The sequence below is a fragment of the Triplophysa dalaica genome, chromosome 3, assembly GCF_015846415.1.
Source record: "Triplophysa dalaica isolate WHDGS20190420 chromosome 3, ASM1584641v1, whole genome shotgun sequence".
Taxonomy (NCBI): Eukaryota; Metazoa; Chordata; class Actinopteri; order Cypriniformes; family Nemacheilidae; genus Triplophysa; species Triplophysa dalaica.
In genome coordinates, this window is record NC_079544.1 from 10,325,204 (window position 1) to 10,348,455 (window position 23,252).

General features: G+C 38.0%; 2 protein-coding genes across 2 annotated transcripts; one reads left to right on the forward strand and one right to left on the reverse strand.

Annotated features, from left to right (window-relative positions):
• Positions 1–294: 294 nt before the first annotated feature.
• On the reverse strand, positions 295–12,834 carry rab2a (RAB2A, member RAS oncogene family). Its single transcript, XM_056743341.1, has 8 exons — positions 12,625–12,834; positions 9,378–9,449; positions 9,174–9,241; positions 4,152–4,234; positions 3,936–4,028; positions 3,664–3,775; positions 2,699–2,767; positions 295–1,724 (listed from the first exon to the last, which is right to left on the reverse strand). Exons 1-8 carry the CDS (start codon positions 12,668–12,670, stop codon positions 1,629–1,631), a joined length of 639 nt encoding a protein of 212 aa, XP_056599319.1. The 5' UTR covers positions 12,671–12,834; the 3' UTR covers positions 295–1,628.
• Positions 12,835–16,086: 3,252 nt separating this feature from the next.
• Positions 16,087–20,743, forward strand: ca8 (carbonic anhydrase VIII). The gene is made up of 8 exons (XM_056744395.1): positions 16,087–16,663; positions 18,178–18,369; positions 18,487–18,611; positions 19,196–19,291; positions 19,700–19,762; positions 19,836–19,884; positions 20,064–20,176; positions 20,573–20,743. The coding sequence occupies exons 1-8, from the start codon at positions 16,591–16,593 to the stop codon at positions 20,705–20,707; spliced, it is 846 nt and encodes a 281-aa protein (XP_056600373.1). The 5' UTR covers positions 16,087–16,590; the 3' UTR covers positions 20,708–20,743.
• Positions 20,744–23,252: the final 2,509 nt, after the last annotated feature.

Genomic DNA, 23,252 nt, shown 5'->3' on the forward strand with positions numbered 1-23,252 from the left:
TACAATTGACCTGAATCATAAATCAACCAATACTAGTTGGCGTGAGTACCCCGGATGTTCAGGCCTGCACTTGATGTCTGCGTCAATTACATTTACCTAACGCAACACGTTTATGTATGATTTAATATCCACCATGTAAGTTGTTGTTTATTTCTAAAACACCGAACATGGTTTATGTTAAGAATACGTCCATATGTGTAAAACATTTTAGGATTTTTTCCGGGAAAACTACACATGCGAAAAGTACCCAAAGCCAGGCCCGCTGGGCGCTAGAGAGACCACACATGGACCCACTGAGTTTAGACGGTTTTATTATATTTTTTTCGTGATAGCATTTCATTTTGAGAACACAGCAAATAAAGGTGAGGGTCACAAAGTTACTCCAGGTTTGGCTTTATCACACCCCTTTCACAACAGACAAGATGTCCACCACATATCTATTAACAACATAGTGCCAAGAGAAAGCAAGTCTTTACAAAATCACTCAGACACTTAAATTAATGTGGCTCTGCACTGACGTTACACAGCAGACTGCATTGAAGAAAAAGAGGGAAAATATATACTTATATGCATACAAATGCATGCATATGTGATAACCTTTATGGATAATATAGGTATAGGCATGTACGTGTCTGTGTGTCTGTCTAATGGATAAGTAAGTCTAGCGTTATCATGTGCAATATATAATTGCATGTAATTACTGAAATGATTATGTTATTCTTTTGATGTCCCAAAATATTTTAAGGCAAACAGCAGATGTGTTCCGGAGATGTGATCCATATCTGGAGCTGTGATTTTAGAACACAGGTTAACACAAATTTGGCATTAAAATAGGTATATAGAGCCAGAGTTTCTATACAGAGAGCAGGATGAGGGGCACAGATATGATGGGTCAAGGCAGATGGCAGGACCAAACTAAAAGAAATGAATTAAAATTTTACCTTAAAATGGTGTCGAAGCAGATTTGGAAATATCGCAATACTGTTGCAGTTTCAAGCTCTATTCATACGGTATAGAATTTAAGCAAATTCAGAACAGAATTCTAGCTCGGTCAACGTACACCAAAGCAAGAGAAGATAACTTTATATACAGAATGTGAATGATAAATACAGATTTAAAACAGTCCTGCTTTTTTCTTCTTTTAAATTCTTCACTTTGATAATAGCCGTTTCTTTTACGTACAGCACTTCCTTTCTTTTATTTTGACTTCAGGGTTCACCACAGTTTTCAAAGAATTCACCCACATAAACCGATTAAAATACTATAGATGACTTTGTAGTGTTTAATACAGTTCAGATTGAAGTCAATCGGGCAAAAACAAAACATTGAAAAAAAACCAACTTGTTGAGAAACAAACATGAATATATCTACCATAATAATTCCAAAGCTCCTAACTTTTTCCTTACTACCAACCATATAATGTCTGCTGTAGCCCAAACAGGCTTTAGGAGTTTGTCAGGCGGTTTGTAGAGGACCTGGACTTATAAATATTTTTTGGACAGCCACCTATTATACGATTTGAATCAGGGGCCTGGGCTGTGGAAGGGTTAAGAAAATGTTAGTCAGCCCGACCAGTCCAGTAGAAACGTAAGGGGGGCTGGAGAAGACTGGAGGGTAAAGGGTAGTGCTCAGCAACAGCCTCCTCCAGCTTGCTGTCCTCCCTGACTGCCTCCCATCGTAGAGTTGGTGGCAGCATGCTGGGGTCCGATCTTAATACCGTTGGCCTGCACACACAAATGAAATGAATACATCTGAAGACTCAATTTCATTAAGGTTGCACCGCGAAAAATAAGAAATTCACTATTTGAATTTTTACTGGCAAAACATAATACGGATTCATTTAATATGTGTTTTGTACGGTCTCATAATGCTGTATTGAGCAGAAAATATTAGTCCCTGAAGGCCTGAATTAGCATCCCGCTTTTGTCAGCACTCAGGCAAGAGAACTTCAGGAGTGTTATTCCAGCGGTAATACAGAGGAGCAGGGAAACCTGCCAATGCTTTAAAAACACACACACACCCAAGCTGGTGGCACTTTCATTCATCACACAAAGGCATCCACCTTGCCAACTTTTCTCTTTAGTGGACTCCCGTTCAAAGAGAAACTCTGGCGAGAGGCTGTGTTTTTTTTTATCTTTCTTAGGAAACTCCTTATTGCGTCAAATCTGATATATAGTGATCTGAGAGTGAGCCTTGGGGCTCCTGGCAGGGATCTCTATCAGCTGATGCGGTTTGGACTCAATGCCTTAATTTTTTTTACTTCTCTTACTACTCCAATAAAATAGTCTACATCTCTCATATCGAACTTAGAAGATGTGATGAATTTGTTGATTCCCAGCCATTAGAACGTCCTTAAATACTTTGTTATTACAGCAACCGTATCACATGCAAACCAATACAATAACATTAGTTAAGCTTCGCTGACTATTACATTACTATTTGCATAGAATGGAAGACATCAAAGAAGTTTCTGTGGGTAAAATAACCACAGTACAAAGGGTATCAATCGCTTAACATTTGGGTCAACTAAAATAAAAAACTAGGCGATCAGACTTTAATTAAAACTTGCATTGAAGGTATCTTAATCCGCCCACCAGACCTAAGAAATGGATTTCAGTGTAACAGTACAGGAAGTCCTCTTGACCTAATTACTTGAAAACATTATAAACACAGAATGTTCTTCCTCTTCATAGGTTACCTCGTTGTTTATATCAAAGACTCCTTCCTGAATCTTTTCATATATCTCCTTGGCTGTGTTGATAAATGCCTGAAATTACAAAAAATATATATAAAAAAAAAAAATGAAAATGCACTCCTCTTAGCAGTGACAAATTTATTTAGAAAACATTTAAAAAACATTTACACATAGCACCGGATCGTCTGAGTTATGGTAAATAAATTTAAATAACAACCAAGTATTAAGCACAAAACAAAAACATATACAAGCAACAGGCAAGTGAAAACACCAAAAATATTCAAACCCAAACCATGTCATGGTATTTACGGTTGAAGGCTGGTGCCCCCATCTGGCTGAAAGTGATTGTGTGTATTATGGCTCTTGACGAGTACACATTGGTCACCCGAAGAAAATAAACACGGCCGTGACTTCGGCTCACCCTCAAAGTGTTAAGAACTGCCATGGGCACTTTGTAGTCTAATTAACAGAGGTGCTTTGCTTTTGGTAGAACTGCCTCTCAGCTCTCCAGAGCAATCAGTCCTCTGCGGCTCAATTACCACCGAGAAAAAGATGGCCGAGCAAAGCTGTTTGCAGATGTGTGCGCTCGTATCCACACGTGTGTGGCAGGGAATCTATGAATATGCATGATCCCTAAATAGGAGATTGAAACGTCATAAAGGGGTGGGGGGAAGGGGTCAGGAGAATTCACATGACACTAATGAGACAAATTAATCATTGAGGCAGCTTAGGGTGGATGTATGGGGGAGGGACTTCCACAATTTAACACCCCATTCTTTTAAAGCCATCTTTAAACCCTGTTTTAGCTTCTTGGCCCCCACTGCTGAGAACTGAATGTTTTCTTCCCAGTTTGCACGTCCCCAGGGTGTTATCTGTATGCATGTACGTGCACATGTTTTGGCACAGGAACCCAAACATAAATCATCACATAAGCACTGAAGACCTCTGTCATACGGGAGCTATTGTACCTCTTCTACATTTGATGCGGTCTTTGCAGAGGTCTCCATAAAAATCAGACCGTGTTCTCTGGCGAAGGCCTCTCCTTCCTCTTTCTTCACTTCTCTCCGTGACTCTAAATCACTGCAATAAGACACCAAATTACATTTTGTTCCATTCATTAGATTTTGAACGTGCACTGTGCCATTTTGTATTTTATGGATATTAAAAATAGATACATTTTTGACTTTTAAAAGCTGATGATTTTGATTAAATTAGGATGCACTGAGAAATATGCACTCACCTTTTATTTCCAATGAGCATGATGACCATGTTAGAGTTGGAATGTTGACGAGCATCTTCTAACCAGGTTGTCAAGTGATTAAAGGTGTCCCTTCTAAACACCACACATAAACAACACATTAAGCAATCTTCAAGTAAATGTGTCTGGAGTGCAGTACGGAATTGGAAAAGGCAGAGGATCTACATTAATACAACAATAAAAAGACTTTGGTCTCACCTTGTGATGTCATATACTAGTAGAGCCCCGGCTGCACCTCTGTAGTAAGACCTGGTGATGGAGCGAAAAGACTCCTGCCCGGCCTGGAACACATATACACGAATGCATCACTACACAACTAAGAGCCTGGTAAGACGAAGCAACCAGTTGCTGACAACATCCACTGGATAAACTGTATTTCCCTACTGTACAAAAATCTAATTCAATTCCAAGAGACCACCAGCTCTGAAAGACCACGACATAAGCCGAATTTCCATCTCCATCTTGACACCGCCATTCACTAATATTGAGATCATGAAGAGAAAGACAGCCTATGGATTCTGAGGTACAGCGACTTCACATGCACTGACCCACTGCTGGTCCTCCATCCCACAATGCTTCTCCAGAGCACGGAGCCGTCCAATCAGGAGACTCCCAGTGCACGGCTAGCGTTCAACAGTGTGTCATGGCACAAGATGGCCTCTGGTCAACCCACCCCCTTTGACAGCAGGCAAATAAGCCAACAGCACATATCTGAATTCAATAACCCAGTCCCCGGAGCAGCTGTTAACATTAGAGTTAATGGAGCCCATTGTGAATAAATGATAAATGACACCGTTATGCCTACCATCTGCTGGAGTGAAAGGTTACAGGAAGCCCAGACATGCAGATTTCTCCCGTTACACTCCCTCATCTTCTCTAGTTTTATCACAAAACGCTCGTTGAAATAACCTTGAAATGAATTATTTATGGTGTATTTAAAGACACGATATAAGCTAGGGTTAGAGATAAACCAAACCAACCCTAGGTTAAACCCACACCAAACAGCTTATCCTACGATTACCTTTAATCATACAGACATTCGATTATTTCTTAGATCGCCTCACCCATGCAAACTGCCTATAAAGAAACATTTGATTTAACATTTTACTTGCCTGTATTTATTTTTAAATGACACTATTACACATAAACAATGTATGACTTGCTCACCTACTCTACAAAAACACAAAAAAATATACGACAAAAGTAATTTGGAATAAATACGAAAGACAGATAAGTGTGTAGTCCACAAGGACGTGGCTAATACTTTGTCGCCCTCTGCTGAGTAAAATGTGTATGTGCACACCGAAAGGCATCCAACTTTTTATTATAAAGAATGATTAATCAAGTTAAATCAAGTTAAATCAAGTTAAATCCAAACTGTCTCTAAATTTTGACTTTGTTCGCTACATCGCATACATACCAGTGATGGTTACAAAACACTGAAGTCCATTGAGACAAGATTTCGAAGAACTATAAGATTAAACAAACATGGGCTGAAGTAACATGAAACCAGGGTCCCAGACAAAAAAAATCAGTTAAGGAGCCATTGGCTCCTATTAGAATTTTTTTTTATGAGCAACATAACATTAACTTAATTTTTTTCATTATATACTTTCAGTTTTCCAGGGTTTTTCATGGCTCAAAATTAGGCCACCCTAATTTTGTACAAACACTCACGTGTAGGCCTACCGTAACTGTTAGTGGCTTTAGCACTTTACAAATAAAAGTTCCAAAAATAAAATAAAATGACAAGATTAAAGCATGCATAACATGAGATCATGAAATTCATATTTCATACTGTGTGTAATGTTGCCGTGTTTGAAAGTAAGCAGTCTGCCAAGTTGTAAATCCAAAGGTGAATGAATAAAGTTATTGGCTTGGTAAAAGTAGAGTCGACTCTGAATCAGGCAAACGAGTCGTTCCTAGTCCGGTACGTGAACCACCGTGGATTAACGTCACCACATATAGTCCCAGTATATGTTTTGCTAGGACGGCCAGCGAAAACTTCACTCTTCTCCTCCAAAAACTCTAGCTTGTGAGCCTCATTCGCAGTAGACCAATCACAGCAGACTAGAACATCGGACCATTTACATTAAACTAGTGCTGTGTCTGAAACTGTTCTCTCGCTCACTCCTTCACTATTCCCTATATAGTGAATCACATTTAAGTCCACTATTTTGGGGAGAAGTGAGTGAATGAATAATTTCAGACACTGACGTGATATGAACTGCGTCTGACAGTACTGTCACAGACATTCGACATAACGGTTATCTAACACCTGTGTGGCTTCATGGATTGCTTAATAAAATGCTAAATGGTAAAGTTAATTTTCACCTTGTTTGTCATGTTTTGTATTAATTTTTAATAAAAAGAACAAAACAACCGTTTGCCACGTTTATTTACTTTAACGTTTCATACAATTATTTTATATATTTAAAAATTAAACCCCCGTCTATAACATTCATTAAATCAGTTTATTCTTAGAAATACGAAAATAACTGTCAACATGTACAAACACAAGAGTATAAACATACATGGAATGTACACTCACAATCAGAGTGCATTGTGGGTAAAAAGAGTGAATGAATGTAGGGATTGAAGTAGTTTACTCAGGTTTCAGACTCCACTACAAAATGGCGGAAACACTATATAGTCTAGTATATAGGAGATAGGGAGCGGTTTCAGACACAGCCTAGGCTAGCGGAAAGGAGGGGATTAGACAGATGAATCGCGGAACAAATCCTTTGAGAGTCAGTCAAGAGGTAAGGTAAGAATAACTGCCTATTAAAACGAAATAAACTTGTTGTTGGACACTCCTTTAACCAAAGTAGGACCTTAAAAATCCCTAGTCATGTACTTTTTAAAATGTGTTTAACATTAAAATTATTCAACCAAACAGAAAAGTTGTTTAAAATAAAATATAGCCTAAGCTATTTACAAGATAGCCAATGGAATTAACCAGTCGTACTACATGAGCAAAAGTCATTCACATCCCGAATTCTATTGTGGTTCACTGAGGTTTAAATGGTTTACTGATCTCTTATATTCTGTTCAAATGAGTCATTCGTTTGCGAGTTGTTCTGATGATGATGTGCGTTCATACTGGTGTGTACATATTAACGCTGATTCAACGAGCCAGCTGCACAGTTTAAAACATTACAGTGCTGTACCATACAAGAATTTAGGGAAACATTTCAAGAAATTGAAAGTACTTGGATGCAACAGAAACAATATTGACCTGAACAGTCAAGAAATACAGGTTATACAGCTCATTATATGGAAATGAGACAAGTTGTCCTCAGTGCCTCACTGTGCTGATAACGAAACAGCGCCATAATCGTGGCGTAATGCCGCAATTGCAGCTCCAAATGTAAGTCAATTGATTGCACGCAGTGTTTTTGTAAAGCAAGGCGACAACTGAGAGCAGATGCACATGCGGAATAAGTCCAGCTGCATGCAATAAAATGAGTAAATTTTGATTGTCTTCGCAAAAATATCAATCGCAAATTAATATTTTTGTCGCAAATGTGTTTTAGGGGCAGTCTGGAGCAGAGTTTTTTTATTTTACTAAAACAAACGTCTCTGTTCATTGAAAACAAATAGAATATTGACAAACCTATGGGGAAAACTTACCTAAAGAAAAAATTTAAATGTTGCCTCAAAAATAAATTGAAATAAGTTTTTAAAGCACTAAAATTATAATAATAAACAAAAACTAAATATGAATTAATTAATACTATATAACTAACATAAAAAAAATATATATAAAATGACAAAAGCATATACCAAAATTGCTAAAACTTTATATTTATTTAGTTTTAAATTAGCATAAAAACGAAATACATAAAAATAAAAGAAAATTTTAAATATTAATAAAACTACAATTAAAACTATAATACATCTGGTCTGCAGCACTCAAATGTTTATAAAAATACTTTTTAAGGGCTGTCAAAGTATTAATTCCGATTAATTGCATCCAGAATAAAGGTTTATGTTTTAACTTAAATATGTCTTTCTATTTCTAAAACTATACACATGCATATATGCTAGAAAAATAAAAAAATATAAAAAGGATTAAACAATTTACAATTTATATTATTGGCAAATATAAATAAATACATCTAAATATGTCCTAAATATGTATGTGCGTGTGTTTATAAATACAAAGTTAATATGCACAGTACACAAACATTTTATGTAAACAGAAACCTTTATTATGGATTCGATTAATCACGATTGATCCTATGACAGCCCTATTTTTTCAATCTGGAATATTTTGAATCATCAATCAATGAAATATGAAGCAAACTAATTTTCTTCCTAGGGTCTTTTATTATATGCTGTTGTCATCATAGAAAGGCTAATAAACAAAAGAAAATGTTTTCACCCAGTCATGGAGTTAAGGCTGACTATCACTGTAACCAGTTTCCTTAAAATTGAATTCTAAATGACAGGACGTTTGTTTGGGACATAAATGGCTTGTAAAATCCAAATATATCCAACAGGCTTACAATAGTTATCCAAGTTAACACATAAACAATTTTCTACCTGCTAGTGGTACTTACAATGTGGTATTAGGAGGAGGGACATAGTTTTGGAAAGAAAACTGTGTAGTACAAATTAAACATGAATGTTGTTGGTCTTTCCCAGGGGAGAAAGACTGAAACTTTGAATTAACGCACACCTGTCACAAAACTGTAGAAGCATATAGACGGCCTTAGACCTAATACACATTTCACTAAAAGTATAAAAAACCAAGATTAGAATAAGAGGATTTAAAATGTGCTGCAGCCATTTTTTTTTAAATAACATGCATAACTGGGAGAATGCTTCAAACAGGTGTCTCTTTGACCGACCTTTCAGCCTATCAAAAATGCTATATGTGAATTATTTTTCCATGTTTGGGCTTGAATTAAAATGGGTAATAAATGGTTAGAGGTTTTGCAAAAGGGAGTATGGGGTTCAAGTTAGCAAAATGGATAAAGCCACTTAATGCTAATGCCAATGGAGAACAATCATACTTCATCATATAGTTCTCTTTACACTCTTCTCCAACATTTCAGTTTCATGTATATGCGCATACATACCTCTATATGCATTCCAATAACATAATACAATTCGTTAAAATAAAAATTAATACAGCTGAGAAAAGAGACTTCTGTATAAATAAGGTGAGTGACATATCTGCATCAGTAAATTCAAATAAAAAAATGATCTTACCGTATCCCAAATCTGAAGTTTTATCTGTTTGCCATCTATAGTGATCATTCGTGCTCCAAATTCAACACCTGTCAAGAAACATTGGTAGTTTGAGAAAAGTTAAACTATTCATCAGATTTGATATTGAAACTAAACTGGTAGAAAACTGGACAAATTTTACAATTGTTATAATAAGACTTTGTTAAAACACAGACAGGGCCTTACCGATAGTGAGATCGTGCACCGGCTGAAAGCGCTTATCTGTAAACTGTAATAATAGGCATGATTTCCCCACACCTGCAAAGCAAACACATTTAATGGCCACAATTAGCCTTGGGCTATACATCTGCTGTATCCCATTACATTCAAATTATTTGTTGAGTCTTTTTTTATTTATTTAGTTTTCGTCTGCAGCGATAAAAATTTACCTTCCTCTCTAACACCACCTCGTTTAAAAACACATACATATATATGGTAATATAACAATCTCATTTGTACTGCTACATTTTTTTATTTACAAACAGAAAGTAAGTTGGAAAAAAGAAAAGAACACATTTTTCTATTTCATACACTATTTTATGTTTCTCAACTCTAGTGTCTGTAGTGATTTTCTTTATCTGCATTATAAACTCTTACCCTTACCTATATTTACCATCCATTGGGTCAAATCTGAATTCTGAGCTTTATGTCATGACAAACTTGTGGACTTAAATTAACCTAAAAATGTTTACCTGCATGTATTTTCTACATGTAATAAACAATTGGTCAAACCGTTTCATATTTTAGTTTAGGTAAAACCATAATAAACCATCACCTAAAATGCAGGATTTGATGATATTATACACAAGATACACATACAGGTTAAATGCTTAGGACATTAGCATTAAGAGTTGCCATGAGCAACTGCGGTTGCTAAGCAAGCGAGCTGCATTCATCAAGCTCTCTCAAGAGAGATGCAAGGAGACAACATAACAAAGTTAAAATCGCACAGGTTGTAATGTGCAGGCTCACATGCAACAAACACTACACATTGTACAATTTCATACATAATCTTTGTTTGTTTTTCTGGGAAGTGAAAAGATATACATTATTTTTCCATTCATTATGCTGGTAGACAATAATATACAAATGCTGGTAACTATTGCTTCCAACTCTTTAACATCAGTCATAGTAAACAGCTGAAATAAAAGTAGAAAACTGAAGAGTTTAAACTTTAAGAGATAATTGATGACTATTATAATATACGACAACTCTCACACACTTTAATTCAAGTTTTTTTAATTTTTCAATTTCTTTGCTGTTTTTTCACTTACATAAAAGTACTATTTTAGTACACTACAGGGCTGGGCGATACATATCGATTCAAGCTATTATACATGGCTAAATCAATTCTGAAATCGATTCGATGTTTTATGCACAGCTCTTCCGTGAACTATGGCTGTTTGATCAGTAGGAAGAAATGCTCGTCTGCTCGATCTAAAATAACTGCGAGATTGAGTCGTTCATACCATGTATTTGAAAAAGCAGCACTCGTCTATCATCATTACTATAAATCAACTTAATTATCTTGAAAATACCTGAAAAGGTTTGAAGAACAGATAGAATATGACCACAGGCATTTCCCGGAACTAATTATTCTTCTTCGGTTTCCCATATTTGGAGTTTCTGCGCAAGAGCGCCCTCTGGCTTTCATATGTGGTGGCATTTAACCGCGATTCATTGAGAAACCGAGAGCATAAGAATCGTACGATATATCGCCCAGCCCAAGTAAACTAGCAGTTCTTGTATAATCATATACGTCTTACCTACTTTTGAACAATAGCATTTGTTTGTATTATTTTCATATACGGAAATGTAGCTTTTCCAAGAATTGAAGGAAAACTTGAGCCAAGTCTTAAATTGAGAACCCCAAGCATACTAACCTAGATGCAATCTCGCCATGCAGTGACTAACCAGATTTGGTTTCACATAAGCATCATCTGACCTGGGTTAAGCAACATGCAAAGGGCCAAACCTATTTACACATGAAAACGCATCATGTTTATAACCGCTGCTGCCAAACAGGTGATTAAGTCGGACAAACTCTAGGTTCTTACTATCATGTTTCATCTTTTGAAATGCAGTAGGCTTTTTTAGAAGTATAGGCTTCCAAACACACTGCACAACGAATGTTAAGTTACAGAGTAAGGTAAGGCCTAGTTATTAAAACAGTCATGTATTTCAGTTGTCAACTAAAGGGTTTCATAGGACACATGCAATGTTAGATATTGCTTACATTATAATAAAGCTTGACCACAAGAGAAGCACCTTCCCTAGCAAAAAAGCAAATTCACATATTATTCTGTCAAGCTTTTTAAAGATTACATTTACTGTACAAAAACCCTAGATTAAAGCAGGATTTAAAGAGAACACCAACAAAGAAATCTTATAAATATTTTGATACTGCAGGATTTTAGTTCATCAGCCCCAATGTTGTGGAATCTAGACTTTACCAGTCTTCATCACAGAACACAGGGTTATCATAATACATAAATTAATAAGTTGTCGATAGTTAAAAGCCTGCTGGGTAACATCAAATTTAAGTCCAATAGTGGTGTTAGTGCAACATGAACAGATGTGGAGAACATAGGGGGGGATTACATGCAAACAATGCTGGTTTGCTTTGATCACTAGAACCGGTCTCAGCATAATATTTTTTAGTGTAACGTTAGCTTAGAATGTCATTTCATTAAACTGAAAAGACATCTGACAGCAATACAACAACGTCTCCTGTTAACGTATCCCTGTGTCTCGGGAAAAGGCCTGCCGGATGAAAAATCTGTCTTGAAGTCTAGCAGGCCACAAATAAACAGGGTTATCAGCAGCGAAAAACAAATGTTTCTGCCTGAAAAAATCTGCATTCAAATACAACTCGTGGTATTATTACACCTCGTATATTTAACTGCTTTCTCACCTGACAGGCGCAATTGTGTAAACGCCATTTTCAAAAGAGCAAATAGCTGCTAGCGGTTTATGCTAACCGGGCTGCTGTGGCCTTTCGCTGGTGATAGAAAAAGCTTAAAAAATAGGAATACAACTGAGCCTGGACTCCTGGAGCCTAACGTACTGACACGTAAACACCACGTCATGTTTATAATACAACAGAGGCTGCGTATGCTGTTATTGATGGAGACATCCCATATGAAACTGAATTTAGCTTGCCTACTAGCTTCCCCCACCCCGTCCCGGTAAGGGAGCGGAACAACAAAAGATAGTGACAGCAATATAACTGCACGATGCGGTCATGACATGAAGCACGGACTTCAGATTTAGCCTAATGGATGGTTTACGTGTTAGGATAAGAGTTAACGAGGGAGATGGAGAGAAAGCAGGGATAAAACATCCTGTCAGTCCTCCCACCCCTCGCGTCCCTGCTTGAACCACGTCATTGACTCCAACACTGCGGAAATAACAGATTCGCTTTGGCGCTTACCCGTGTCTCCGATTATGATGTATTTGAAGAGGTACGCGTACGCCATGGCCAACTGGTCCTGTATCAACCTGTTCTGGCCTTTTTAAAACGGCTCCTTGAACCGAAAATCGCAGGGTAAAGTGTGTGATATTTGCCTCCGCTAAGCCAGCCCTTTTCTCTCCTCGACGGGAAGGAACAATAAACACCTCGAGCTCCAGCCGGACTACGTCACACGTCCCGCCTTCGCCACGCACGCAGAACAGAAGAAGCGCAGGACTTTACCGGAAGTGTTTTTTGCTAGGCTGTTTTATTACACAGTCACTTGCCACAAACAATAAAAACAAGACGGGTTTCAAAACATTATCTTATAATAAAATGAATACTGGATAGATTGTGCTAATTTGTATTATCTGGAAATGTTCTATGTATACTATTTGTAACAATATATATTTTTTCTTTTGTTTATGTATATTGATGTAGTATGATCTGTTATATGTATATGTTGTTTGTCTTGAGTTGTATAATATTTTTTGAAAGCAAAATAAAACAAGAAACTTTAGCGGAAGTGATCTCACCTAGCCAGTGTGTAGCAGGCCTTTAATTACCCGTACACGCTTGTTTTTTTAAATGCAAAAGATTATGTATCAAACTTTTCTCATTTGTTAAATATAAAAAATAAAACCAGAATTTGATAAGTATATGTTTGATAACTAGGCTCAGGTGGAGCCGAGTGGTTTTGGTTTTTAAAGCATTTTGTTTTATGTGCTCAGATTTATTTATTACTGCTAGGTTCTGTTAGTGATGCTTACTGGTAGTTTATGCTACTTCCACAGTTAGTTAAATCAAAGTTGACAAATATAATCACATGCTGAGCTTCATCAGATTCCAGGTAAGACTCAAGGAATTGCTGTGCGATATACACAACAAGCCTTCAAAGAAAGAAGTAATGTAGATAGAATGTAATTTTGGTTATCTAATTCGTATATCTTGATGCTGCTAGCCTCAAATATAGCATTGAAAGGAATGCATGCAATATCGCATATAACCAATTAATAGTACATGTCAAATGTAAATTATTTTAATTAGTTCTCATGACCAGTAATTTTTGTTATACAAATGAAAGCAAGTAAAAAATACATTTAATAAATGGGAATTGGCTTAATGTCATATTCCATCAAGGAAAGAATAATTTTCTTTCAGTTTTTTTATAGTTAACTTATACTGGTGTGTGTTTATCAAAATCTATCCATCACATTATAAAATCACGTCCTTGTTCAGTCAGAAATAGAGTCAAGGTTCATGGACAAATGGACATATGGACATGTTAAATGGTTTAATGGTGTTTGCTTTCTGGCACAGTGATAATTTAAACCTGTGTGGACCACTTTGTGGGTACACTCATTTATTTCTTTTAATATTGATTAGTCTGTTGCTTAATTGTATAAAATCTTACAATAATTATGCTTCCATCATCACCCTAGAAAAATTTATGTCACCAACACCCTAGATGTCAGGCCAAACTTTTTATGGGTAATATTTGGTGGATCCCTTTTATCAGGGGGCCCAAGACAACAGTGTTTGTCATATCTTGTGAGGTCCTCTAGAGGGCAGTGCTGTTATCTTTAACTGAGTACCTGAACTACCCTAATCACTGTCATTCACTGAAATAATTATTTGGATTTACTATTTTCAACAGTCACACCATCATGAAAAAACGTTTGACCATTGCTAATCTCAGTAATTTTTAGATACACGATCAAATATAGGTTTTACATCCTGAGGTTACATGTCAACCCCATTTTAGTCATTTTAGTCCTGAAGCTTTAGGGAGTTAAATGACCTACTTCAAAGTAATTAGTTAGTGGTTGGACTTTTGTGTAATGTGCACCCTTTAATTTTAGAAAATTAGGTTCGATATAATGTCTTTGTGTAAAATTGAAGACAACGAGGTGTATTGTTCACCACAACCAATTGTTAAAAAAATGAATGGGGCAATCTACACCAGTGATTCCACAACTTTTTCATTCCAGGACCCACCGAGACAGGTATAATCTATTTTGATAGCCACCAAAATATTTTAAAATGGAAATATGGGGAGAAAATACACATTCATCCTCTATAAGTAGAAAAGTTTTTATATTCCCAAATAGAATAAATTTAAGCTGCAATACCAAACTATTTAAGAGTAAAATATCAAAGCTATTGTTATTGTCAGTCATAAACTGGACTAAACAGTTTTTTGTGTCATTCAAAAGCCAAATGACTTTCCATCACCCACCTCATGCCCCTGTGCACCCCCAAGTGGGTCCCGACCAGGGACTCTTTCTTCTGTGTTAAAAAAATAAGATACTTTAAGAAATAGGGTTTCTTTCCAACGGAATTCAGCATTCTTCAAAATATCTTTTTGTGTGTTCTGCAGAAGAAAGAAAGTCATACAGGTTTGAATTGACGTGAGGGTGAGGTAATGAGGTAATCATTTTGTTGGTGAACTATCCCTTTGAACAGGACAAAACTACTTTTATTATTCACTTTCCCTCTCATGATTTCAGACTGACGATATGACAAGATGATACCATTAAGCGTATGTCTTATATGAAACATAAAAGAGATAGGCTATTTAAAGAATCCACAAACAGGTTTTCTAAAGTCATAGGAACATGTTGTGTGTAGAACAGACAGACATAAATGTAACTTGTTATTTACAATGATCGTCACTTTCAGTGAGCTGTTAGCTCAAGAACTGTTGTGACAGTGAGTCAGTCAGTTTAAGAAATCATTAAAATACATGCATGAATAGTTCGGTCTGATGTTTGAACCAGATCAACCAGTTGTTCATTTTCAATTCTATGAAAAGAATGTTTGTTTAGTGATCTGGGTTCACACAAATCTATGAGTTTACAAAACATCATCAGGAAGTCATCTGGACTTCTTTTTCTATTTTAGGAACTTAACAATAATAGTCACTATAAACTATAAATATTTTTTGTGTTCCAGAGGGGTAAATAATGGTCAAACTTAAAGTTTTCAGTATGGATGAACTATCCCTTTAATATATCTACTGCAGTTCCGGGTATTAAAAGATGCTGCTGCTCTTTGTTGGAAATGGCTGATAAAATATTTTGAGAAAACATTGTTAAAAAGGAAGAAATTGTAAGATAAGTGCTCACAAACAACAAGGTCTCTTAAAATGTCTGATCTTAAAAAGCAGTTGGTTAGCTGAAGATTTACACGCTCCTCCACTACAGAAAATAACACATCCATCTATCAGAGGAAAGCGCTGCCTGGGCCCTGCTCATCTTCACCTTGAAAACACCATCAGTAATATGAAAAACGAACAATAATTCTGCCAGACCTCTAAGTTTCTCCTCCTTTTCCCCTTCCCCTGACCAATATTTTTCTAACCACACCCATTTCCTCCATTGTGGGAGGGAACTCTCCAAAAGCAACATCACTGCTGCATTCCTTCCAGTGTGTACTGTGCTTCCCGTGGCCTGACTGCAAACCAGGCATACTGCTGAGCTGTTTCTATGGTGCTACATCTGAGACTTAAGAGTCATCACACTCAGCCAATCACATGGCTTGTGGCTTGCGGGGGCACAGTGTGGGCTGTAGCAGCTAAGAGAGAACGTTTTTTTGAAGTTTCTTTTGGTAAGCTCTGGAGTTTGTTCAGGGAGGACCACTATCCTGGAAGAGAACTGGAGGCAGGAAAGGGGATCGGGCACACTCATCATTATCAATGGAATGAGGACTTGATCTCTTGACTGCAATCTTCCCTAGGAGTTTTGTTTCTGACATTGCCTTTGAACTTCAATCACTTCTACAGAATTGTTATACGCCACTTTGTTCATGTTTGTTGGATGGAAAGTGAGCAAATGAAGAGGAAGAATTCACCCTGAAAACGTGGCCGTACAGAACTAAAAAAATAAGTTTTTTACATCTTCTCGGGGAAAGCGGTGGTTCTTGTGATAACTGAAGAATAGTGTTGCCATGGCTGATAATGTTATTGAAGAGTCTGATTACTATCCCGGTAAAGATGAGCTGGAATGGGGCTATGAAGAAGGTAAGACTGCAGTGGGATAATCACTGACTAATTCCTAACTTTGTGAAACATGAAACTCTATTGTCACACCCATAATAAAGAATTACTCTTTAAACATCCCTGTTGCAGTTTGCGAAAACTGTTAATTGACAACTTGCAATGGGTTTCTTTGGCATACTGTTTCTTTGGCAAAAAAACATCAGTATTAGAGTTTTATCTTATGTAAAAGATGAGTTATATATTCATGCAAACTGCAGTTTCAAGGAAACGTTAGACATAGTGTATCACTGACTAAAATTTAAAGCATATTTACATTTGCATTTGGCAGACGCTTTTATACAAAGCGACATAGATTTTAATATCCTATACATTTATCCTTAGGTATATGCAATCCCCTGGGATCGACCACACAACGTTTTTAACACAATCCTCTAACCACTGAGCTACAGGATATAGTTTTGATTTATAACTTGTAAAGTCTTGTTTTAAACTAAGCAATGCTGTTCATCTAATATGATGAAACAATGTTTGCATTTTACTATACAAAATATGTCAATTTATTTAATGCAGCTTTTTTGCACAATATATTGAGGCCTTGGCATTATAAGGTTTTATCAGCATTCTGAGCAGTTTTGAGATAATCAAAGTTTTTGCGTTCCAGTTGAATTTGTGTTTTTGCCCATAAAGTCCCAAAATGTACACAACGTTAAGAAAAAAACATCACATAATGTGAAATAAGTAAAGAAAGAATAAGAATCAGTGAATAACCTTATCATTCCATGTGACAATGTATTGTTTAAACAGCTCGTTAGACAAATCCCTTTATATTATTTTAATGAATCACAAAAGTGTTAAGAGACTTCGTTTCCGTTCCTGTTCTGAGGGCAGAGAATTCCAAGATGTGCCAAGGTTGATCTCTTGGAAATTCATATGTAAAAAGTCTCAGTTGTACATTAATATTAATACATAAAACCATAATAAAAGTGTGTAATAATTGCACCACGTGGTATATTTAATACTGTTAGAAGTTGGTAAGTGAAAAAATTATTTACAGTATTAGAGCAACTGAACAATCACGATTAAAAAAAGTGAGAAGTAAGTGAAGATTTCAACACATTAAAAAGAAGAGCAGCCGAGTAAAAAATGAGCACATCCTGTATCCCCCTGTGTCTGGTATTCCTGCTGGACGCCTCACTAATGATTTTTAGACACTGGAGGTCTGACGGCCTTTATTTAGTTCCAGTTTAGGAAAAATAGTTCACTGTCTAACATCCACAGCAACGGTATCGTTCCACGGATACATTCACAAGGAACCACAGTTGGATTGACACAAACTATCATGTTGCAAAAGTTTGTTTCAAGGTAACACTCCACCAAGGATTAGCTGTAAACTGTATTTTAGTAGGTCATGAACAAGGACAAAGTTAGCAGCATACAATCAACAGCAAGATAAGTATTTTTTTGATAACCACAAAAAGCTAACACCATTGAACAGTTGATTGAATCTCCACGTGTTGTCTTGTGAATGATTCCAGGTGTTGAGTGGGGTCTTCTGTTTCCTGAAGCAAATGGAGAGTACCAGTCCCCCATAAATCTCAACTCCAGGGAGGCATGCTATGATCCCCGGCTCCTGGAGGTGGGGCTTAACCCCAACTATGTGGTTTGCAGGGACTGTGAGGTTATCAATGATGGTCACACTGTGAGGATTATGCTCAAGTCTAAATCAGGTATGAAATGAATATTAAAACATGAATCCTATCTTTGACTGAATAAAATGCCATCAGAGGATGATCCTTTTGATCTTCATTCTGAGCTTGTTCCTGTATCTTGTATTATTGTATCAGTTGTGACCGGTGGCCCTCTTCCCAGCGACCATGAGTATGAACTGAATGAGGTGCGCTTCCACTGGGGAAGGGAGAACCAGAGGGGTTCCGAACATACCGTCAACTTCAAAGCTTTTCCTATGGAGGTAAATGTCTCTGCCAATTCTGTGCATCTTCTTGTATGTTTGTTCAATGGTAGTCCTGACAAAAAAAAAAAATTAAATATATGATACAGACGCATCAAATGCTACTGGATAAGGAGAAAACGTTTTTTCAGCTACAATCCCAACAATACCACATGCTTCATGAAGTGATCTATTGTCCCTGGCACCTGCTCTCCCACCTTGACTTGTACTTGTCTTCTGTACACAAGGAGAATCATAAGGGCCTGTTGTCTACATGTTACCATGTTTGTCAAACTGTTACCATGACGCAGTGGATCCTGAAGTTGTTGCAACAGTTATATTCTTTCCTGTAGCTCAGTGGTTAGAGCATGGCGCTAGCAACGCTAAGATCATGGGTTTGATCCCAGGGATTGCACATACTGTAATATATAGTATAATGCAATGTAAGGCCCAAAGGCCTTTGTGTATATGTAAAACCAGAGATAGTAACAGTCGGAATGTTAATTAAATATTTTCACAATCATAAATCTGCATTTAGATTCTACAAATATTCAGGGTTGATATAATGCAGATCCCTCAAGTTAAGCAATAAATATCTCTCACAGCTTCATCTCATCCACTGGAACGCCACATTATTCAACAGCGTGGAGGACGCCATGGGCAAGAAAAATGGCATTCTCATCATTGCACTGTTTGTGCAGGTATCACTTTTGACTTTTCATCAGAAATGACAATACTCAGCAGTACTGTATAAATAAATATGCCATCAGCAAATGTGGATAGCTTCATTTCAAAGATTTTGTACACTGCCAGAAAAAAAGGTACAGAAATGTACCCAATCTGTCCCCCTTTCAAAAAGTACACCTTTGCAACTAAATAGTGCATAAAAGTACCTCAAAGGTACATATTTTTACCAAATGTATACATATTTGTACCTTAATGGTACATATATGAACCTTTTTAGATAGTACCATCCCAGTCACAGTTTAGGCACATTTTTATACATGGAAGTGTTATAAATACCTCTAAAACTTGTATTATGTATATAAATTGAAGTGTTGTCTGCGTCATGCTCACCTGACACTGTAGATGTGATGCCATCTGTGCAGGTTGGAAAGGAACATCTTGGACTGAAGGCCATTACAGATGTCCTCCAGGACCTGCAGTATAAAGTGAGCACTAGAGATTAGAATATGACATGTAAACTTGTAGTTATCTGACCTAAAATCTTTTTTCTTTGTACAGGGAAAGACAAAAATCATTCCATGTTTTAACCCTAACACATTACTACCTGGTAAGTTCCAAGTTAACGTTAGTTTTTCAAATTCATGATATGCCATATTAGTTTTTGTTTCTTTTTTGCATATACTATGATTTCTGATCTTTTCTGATGGCTTCATCATGTGATACACTATGTAAATAAAGGTGTCGATGCTTCTCTGATTGCCTTCATTGGTTTGTTGATTTAATTAGACCCTCTCTTAAGAGATTACTGGGTGTATGAGGGCTCTTTGACCACACCACCCTGTAGTGAGAAGGTCACCTGGATTCTCTACCGTTACCCACTAACCATCTCTCAGATGCAGGTATTTTAATGTTTACTGTATGACTGTATAAGTTTACATTAAAATAATAGTTTACCCAATACTTTCCCAGATCTGTTTAACCCTCTTCCGAGTAGCACAAAGAATGTATTATGATAATGTAACATTTTTTACTTTTATGGTGCATTTGTGTCAATTCTGAAACCTGGAATAGCATACATGGGAAAAAAGAGACCTACTTCAAAACATTGTTTAAGAAAAGAAGCGTTATCACCATTTTGTACTTTTCAGTGTTCTGATAGGAGCCTGTTGATGTTGTGACTTGAAACATTGGATTATGAAGAAATAATAACATCATATCAAAATGACAGTCTGTGCATCTGAAGCAAGTAAAAAGTAGCCCTGTATCATCTAACCCAAAGAAATTTTCTGCCCCAGATTGAAGAGTTCCGTCGACTCCGGTCTCATGTTAAAGGAGCAGAGCTTCTTGAAGGGAATGATGGGATGCTGGGAGACAACTTCAGACCAACTCAGCCCCTGAGCGACAGGGTGGTCAGGGCAGCATTCCAGTAGAGCCCCCACAGCAGGATACATTTTAATCTGCCATGGGTAACTTTGCAGAAGATCGTATTCTCTTTGTTCATTTAAGTGGAGTTCCCATCCCACTTGAGCTCAATGCGGTGTATGGCTTAGGATGCTCTGCGTAAAGGAGGTGTTGGATTTCTTACATTAGTTGATTAAATATTGCATTGTGGCAAGAGCCCACCCGGTTTTTCTGGGTGAGCAAATCTTTACGTTTTGCCAGACCTGTGTTTTTCATCTCCACATCATCATGATTGTTAACAATAACTACACATGCTTAATGTGTAATACTTTAATAAAAAATGGGCCATGTTCTCATAGTGGGGTTAATATTAGTGTACAGTTGAACGCTGCAAGGGTTAGAGTAATAGAGTAACCCAATTCCTTCTGATCTAGGACTAACTGCAGTATTGTGTATAGATCCATCTATTTCGGGACTCTCAAGGGAACACCTGGGTCTGCCTGCATATTACTCATTTTGAAATGAGACCATGTGCCACTTAAAGCATACAATACCGTAAGCAATGTAATCCAAAGTAAAGGGGTGGAGACCAGAAGACACGGTATTGTTTTATAAAACATTTATGGAGTAGCATAGAAATACATTATTGCTAAATTGCACAATGCATTATTGATACACAATCTAGGGTTTCCTTACGATAGAAAGCATACTTTTTAATACAGGTTTGGTTCATTCGAAGCTGTGAGTCATAATTCCACATTTAAGAAAATGCACTTAACTAGGTCAAGTGTGTTGCAAGCCATCTTTTAACCATCAGTAAATCCGATCAATACTGTCAATACAAAACCAGACAAAACTGAATTCAGTGTAGATTAGCCAGTTGTTCAGTTTAGTGATAAGTCTGTTCACTCCATTTGAACAAGCCTCCTCTTTAAAAGTATAACATAAAGCAAGCACTCATTATATAGACGGTTTTATCAGATGCTCACACCTGGCCCGAATTTAACTTCCGTTCTGTGTTAGTTCATCAGTCTGGCTAGTGGCTAATAATATAACTATTTAATTGATATTAATATTAATTGATATTAATATTTTGTTGAATAATAATTGTATTAAATAAACAATTGGTTGAATTTAATTGCATATTGGTTCTTTAAATAAACTTGTTATGAACTCTCATGTGAGACATGGCGTGGGAACCCAAGTGCAGGCAGAGGCAAGACGGATGAAGACTTGACAGGATATATTTATTACAAATAACAAGACACTACAAAACAGGCAAAACAAAACCCACGTGGGGGAAAAACAGGACAGGGATATATATAACTTTATACAACGAACAAGGACACTAACTAACTAAACTGATAAAACAAACACTTGATACAAAACACTAACACTGACTAAACTACACTTACTTTGACACGGAACAGGAACAGGAACAGGAAACAGGAACAGCATATAGCATACGAAAGACATTCAAACAACGTGAAGTAAAGACAATCACATTCACATTCAATGCACGAGCGACGAGACAAAGAAACAAGAGGGCTCTTTATAGGGGAAGGTAATTAACACTAACTATGAAACAGGAGGGTAGGAAAACGATGACGCGACTCGGGGAGAGTATGGAAGGCCAAGAGTGTCAAAACCATCTCTCCCCACAAGAAACAGAGGATTCTGTATGATTCCACCTCTAAACCAAGAAATACCTGACAAGGAGAGGTGAAACCATGACAGAACCCCCGCCTTAAGGAGCAGCAACCTGATGCTCCTCAAAGGCACGAACAAGACAAGGCAGACTGGGACAAAGACAAGAACCAGACAGACAGGGTCAACATGATAAGGGGGATACAGGACATGACAATGATTGGACTAGGGTGTGACAATAAAAATAGTAGACAAGGGAGGGGGGGTGGGGGCAAACAAGAAGACATGGGAAGTCCAAAAGGGGGAGGGCTGGGTGGGAAAGTTCCAGCCCTTGGGGACGCGCCAGGGCGCGGAGCCCCAGGAGGCTTGACAGGGGTAGTCCTGGGGGGAACCGTCCTAGTCCCCTGCAGGACTGTAGGGCTGGACCACGGCTGGAATGCCGGGCTGGACCAGGGTCTGAAGATCGGCCTGACAGGCTCTGTGCTCTGTGACGGCGGCTGGGCAGCGCTCTGTGACGGCGGCTGGGCAGCGCTCTGTGACGGCGGCTGGGCAGCGCTCTGTGACGGCGGCTGGGCAGCGCTCTGTGACGGCGGCTGGGCAGCGCTCTGTGACGGCGGCTGGGCAGCGCTCTGTGACGGCGGCTGGGCAGCGCTCTGTGACGGCGGCTGGGCAGCGCTCTGTGACGGCGGCTGGGCAGCGCTCTGTGACGGCGGCTGGGCAGCGCTCTGTGACGGCGGCTGGGCAGCGCTCTGTGACGGCGGCTGGGCAGCGCTCTGTGACGGCGGCTGGGCAGCGCTCTGTGACGGCGGCTGGGCAGCGCTCTGTGACGGCGGCTGGGCAGCGCTCTGTGACGGCGGCTGGGCAGCGCTCTGTGACGGCGGCTGGGCAGCGCTCTGTGACGGCGGCTGGGCAGCGCTCTGTGACGGC